Raw genomic sequence first — 5055 nt, 5'->3', positions numbered from 1 at the left:
GAGTCTTGGGGCACAGCAGGTCCCCTCACACACTGTCCCTACCTGCCTTGAGTCATCTCCTCGTTCCTGATTCCTTCTTGGCCACATCTCTATTTTTATCTTCATACTGAGCTGATGTTTCTTACTTTTCCTATGTGGAAATGGATTCTTCCTCTAATTTCTTCAATGTAATCCTGATGCCCATAGCTTTCAGGAATGTGAATACCACCCTTAACTAGGTTCTGAAGTTTTAGAGTATTGGAACTCTTGCCCTGTCTTTACTATTTGCCAAAAACCTCCAACTTGTTTCTTATTAATAATCTGCACTCCATTTTTATCTAGCCCTGGTGCTGGAATTTGGCAGAGCTATTTCAATTTTGAAATCAGTGAACAGAACTGAGTACTTTTATATGGTGTTGCTAAAATGTGTTCAAAGAAAACAATGAGATGAGCCCAGTAGTTTTGAAATGTTTCCAATGTAAGAGTTTTTATTCTGCTTCTGTGCTCAATTCGAGGTGCCTACAACAGACTACAGACATGAATAGTTAGGAGGTTCAATAGGAATGTCCAGGAAACAATAACATAGACAATGCTTAGTCTCACTGATCTCAGGCAAGTTGTCAGGTCTCAATTTCAATCCTCATGTCAAGGGACAAAACCCCTAATTCAGATGGGATCACCAATTTCAAACAAGACTGCAGGCTTAGAGTCTAAGTGAACTGACTTCCAAAGACTTTGACAATAATGTATCAAATTGGAACCTCTGAGTGTGTAGCATGTACCAGAGATTGAGATGTTTGGTGAGGAAGGGGGAAAAGGGAATAAAGAAAGGTCAGGGGAAGCTAGGTGTGGTGGTGCCCACCTATAATCCCAGCACTTGGGAGGCTGAGGCAGGAAGATTGCTGTGAGTTGGAGACCAGCCTGGGCTACATAGTGAGTTACAGTTCAGTCTCAACTACATAGTGAGACCCTGTCTAAAAAAAAAACCAAAAACCAAAAACAACAACAAAAGAGAAAGGTCGGGGGAGCTGAGCATGGTGGTACATGCCTATAATCCCAGCATGTGGGAGGCTGAGGATTCCGAAAATTCCAGACCAGCCTGGGCTACATAGTGAATTCCAGGGCAGTCCAAACTACACAATGAGACCCTGACTCAAAAAACAAACAAACAAACAAACAAAAAACATGTCGGGGAAGCCAGAAGCAATGTTCTCAAACAGGTGGGAGAGGTGGGTGGGTAGAGGGGACCCCAGGGAGGCAGAGGTGGTCTGAGTGATGGCCTTACCTCAGTGAGGGGCTTGTCCCGCAGTGTTGGGTACTGAGGTCTGGGCAGCCCTGGGGAACGCTGGTTCTCAGAAACTTAGTTGCCACTAGACTGCTTTAAGTTTTCTCAGTGATGGTCCTTCACCCTTTGTGGTGTGGGTGGCTCCCAGAAGACAGGGTACAACTGCTGGAGGTGGAGTTGTGGTGCTGATGGCCAGGCCCCTAGACCCCAGGCTGAGGGCCTTCTCTGGGGAAACGGATGTCAGTGTTACTGAGGAGGGTTGGTCCCACCCTGGCCTGGCATCCGGGGCATGACTGCACATGCCCTCTCCTTGGGAGAGATCTCAGAGTACTCTGGGGATGGACAGTGTCGCCCCCGCCCCCCTCCTTGGGTTTGGGGTGTTGAGTGTGCTGGGGTGGCATTCTTGGGACCTGGTGCCGTGGGAAATGCCGTCTGAGTCTGAGGACACCGTCTCCTGCAGAGGTGGCCTGTTGGTGGCTTTCTTTTTCTTCCTTCTGGGGTTCTCCTGTCTTGGTTCTTTGAAATGCCTGGGGTCAACTTCTTTCACTGGCCAGAGTGGGAAAGTAGAGTTCCTCAACTCTGTGTCTTCCCTAGAGAGAGGAGGAGACAGAAAAAGAGGGATCAGGGGGTGCTGTGGCTTTGACAGCCTCTGTATCACCATGATGTCCAAGCCCTACGAGAGTGTTGTAGCACTTTGTCCCCCATCCTCCTGAGTGAAGGAACCTCAGGAGTCCTGCTGTCCCAATACCTTGAGCTATGCTGAGTTGCCCCCAGTTTACCTCCACAGGTAAACCACACACAGAACCTAACTGTTTGGACCCAGGCCTGGCTGCATCAGTGAAGGAATAACCCAAGGAGGTCAGCTGGGCACCATGACAGTCCTAGGCATCCCTAACTGGAGCTCCTATGAGAGAGACCTTCTCCCACAGCCCTGGTTCTTCTAGTAACTTGATTCAACTTATATTTCATTGAAAAAACTTGGGCATGACTATGAGGTCATACAGCTAGATTTATGATTTGGAAAGTGTACCAGACGAAGCTTATTTACTTATCCAGAAAGGTGGACTTTCAAGGAACACCGTGAGCCATTCCAGCTATGCTGCCATAGCTGTTGTAGGAACTCACCTTTCTCAGAGCCTCCTGGGTCACATGATGGTAAGCCTTATTTTGCTCTCATATCAGCACCCTGCTTTCATGCTGAATAATTTTTAGTTTTGTTTTATTTCTACTCTAACTTTAGCTCATTGCTGCTTCTGGAAGATGCCAGGTAAAAGATAATAAACTGGGAAAAGATTTTTTTATTTCTTTCTGAAAATTCCATCCTTCACATCCCTCTTCTGGGGATGGAGATTCACCAGACCTGATCATTTACAGAGAGGGGCTCCCAGACTCAGGAGAAAATTCTCAAGAGAAATTTAGAAGATGGCTTGAAGAGCAGCAGTAACATTGGAGAAGGGATTTCTGGGAAGTCACACAAGTCATCTTTACACATGAGTCCGGCGATATGTGGATGTAGGCACTCTATGCTGCCAGGTGCTTCAGGATGTGTGGAAATCACACTTCCAGGTTGGATTTGGTTCAGCTGCCCTGTGAGAGCAGTGCTCATAGCCACCTCACTACCCTCAACTCAGTAGATACGTCCTGGTTGCTTTTCCTGAGGTTTCTTTATTCGCCCTGTGTTAGGATTGATTGCATTCTAGTCTGTATCCTATACCCTCTCAGAAGGAAGAGCAATAAGGGGAGTGGGGAGCAGGGTCTTCTAGATGTGCCAAAAGCACCCAAAGAATAAGGAAATATAAGAACCTGCCTACTTGCCCGAAGGACCCCAGAAGGAGGGCTGCAGAGGCAGCTATAGTACAGGCTCTGATGGGTTACATGGGCAAGTTACAGGCTGCCTGAATAATGGAATTTTAGCCAGGCAAAATTGAAACAAGAAAGCCAGGGGTGGTGGCTCAGGCCTGATATCTCAGTACTCAGGAGGCTGAGGCAGGAGGGTCACCACAGGTTTGAGGCCAGCCTAGGCTACATAGTTCAAGGCCAGCCTGAACTGCATAGTGAGACTTTGTCTCAAAAAACAAAACAACAACAACAAAAAGAAATGAGGACTGATGCTTAAGGGAAGAAGCAAATAAGACATTATTACTAAGTGGGGGAAAAGTCACAAAACAGAAAGCATACATTTTAATTTTTGTTATTGAAGATTGTGAATCTATAAGAATAACCGGCAACCTTTGTATCGATTAAATATCCTTTATCATAAATATTTGGGACTAAAGGTGTTAGGATTTCAGATTCTGGAATATTTGCGTAGCCATAATGAGACCCCCTGGAAGTGGGACCTGAATCTGTACATGGAGTTCATTTGTGCTATATCTGCCCCTTATTAACATAGCCTAGCGTGATATTACAGGATATTTTTAGTGTGCCTATATTTTTATATTTTAAAGGCTTTATGTTTATGGCCTTCTAAATGGCCAAAACTTTTAGTTTCCAGCGAAATACAAGATGCATGTAAACACAAAATATAAAACAAAACAACCCTAAACTTTACAGTTTATGATGCCAAGGTAGAGCATTTCTGCAGAAGACCCCCATCAAAGTGACAAAGGGCACCTGGACAGTAGCAGACCAAGGTGCTGGTCCTTTACCCAAGGACATTGCATCTTTGTGATGAAATCTTTGAAATGAACAGACATTTCTCAGACAAAGAAGTAAAAGCAGCAAGTAAATATATGAAAAAATGTTGCACATCACTGGTCATTTGAGAGATATAGATGAAAACAACACTAAGATTCTACCTCACCCCAGAAAGAGTGGCTGCTATCAAGAAATCAACCAATAACAAATGCTGGTGGGGCTTCGGGGAGAAAGGAACCCATCTCCATTGTTGGTGGGAGTGCAGACTGGTACAACCACTATGGAAATCAATATGTAGATATCTCAAAGAGCTGGGACTAGAGGTTCCATTTGACCCAGCCATCCCTCTGCTGGGTATCTTTCCAAAAGAATTAAAAGAATCACACCACAGTGATATATGCATACCTATATTTGTAGCAGCACAGTTTGTAATAGCTAAGACTTGGAAACAGCCCATTTGCCCATAAGTTGGAAACTGGATAAAGAAGATGTGGTTTTTCTATAAAATGGAATACTACTCAGCCTTAAAGAATGAGAAATTAGAATCATTCATAGGAAAATGGATACATATTGATGATATACTCCTATGTGAAATAAATAAGTCATGCAGGTGTAATATGGAATAGTTTCTCTGGTGTGAAAAACTATAATAGTACATAAGATCCTAATGAAATAATTGACAGTGTGAAATAGGAAGAAAAGGGCTAAAGGTGTAGGGAAAGTTGGGAGGATAGGGGAAAGGTAATAAGGGAAAAGAAAAAATACGAGAAAATGAAAAAATGGAAATAAAGTGTTTGTAAATGGGGAGGGGAGGAGGGGGTGAAGGGAGGTCAGGGACAAGGGGAAAAAATGAGAACCAAGACCTGTCATGTAAAGGTAAAAGATCCCAATAATGAATGTAACTGTACTGTATACCTAAAATGTACCAATAAACTCAATTAAAAAAAAAAGACACATTCAGCTCCAGCTCCCTGTTGCAGACATTAAACATAATTGGAAGAAGCCTAGATGAACTAAAAAAAAAAAATCCACTCTTAAAAATAGCAGAGACACACCAAGTGTGGTGTTACACGCCTGTAATCCCAGCTACTTGGGAGGTTGAGGCAGGAGGACCACAAGTTCAAGCCCAGCCTGGACAAATTGGTGAGCCCCTG

General features: G+C 44.1%; 1 protein-coding gene across 2 annotated transcripts in view; it reads right to left on the bottom strand.

Annotated features, from left to right (window-relative positions):
• Positions 1-440: 440 nt before the first annotated feature.
• Positions 441-5055, bottom strand: part of Vwa3b (von Willebrand factor A domain containing 3B) — a 201657-nt gene continuing 197042 nt past the window's right edge. Inside the window, exons 27-29 of one of the 2 annotated variants that reach the window (XR_004516439.1) lie at positions 1675-1854; positions 1265-1489; positions 441-508 (exon numbers count right to left, since the gene is read on the bottom strand). Coding sequence is in view for 1 of the 2 variants with exons in the window: in XM_033761713.1 (XP_033617604.1) it covers positions 1465-1489; positions 1675-1854 (205 nt within the window). In the remaining variant the exon portion in view is untranslated. Of the gene's footprint in view, positions 509-1103; positions 1490-1674; positions 1855-5055 lie in introns of those variants that run through there. The other variant, XM_033761713.1, reaches the window with a different exon arrangement.

The sequence above is a fragment of the Fukomys damarensis genome, unplaced genomic scaffold (assembly GCF_012274545.1).
Source record: "Fukomys damarensis isolate Sample0158 unplaced genomic scaffold, DMR_v1.0_HiC HiC_scaffold_9, whole genome shotgun sequence".
NCBI classification, from domain to species: Eukaryota; Metazoa; Chordata; class Mammalia; order Rodentia; family Bathyergidae; genus Fukomys; species Fukomys damarensis.
Note: the sequence above shows the minus strand (reverse complement) of the source record. Positions and strands in the feature narration are given on the sequence as shown.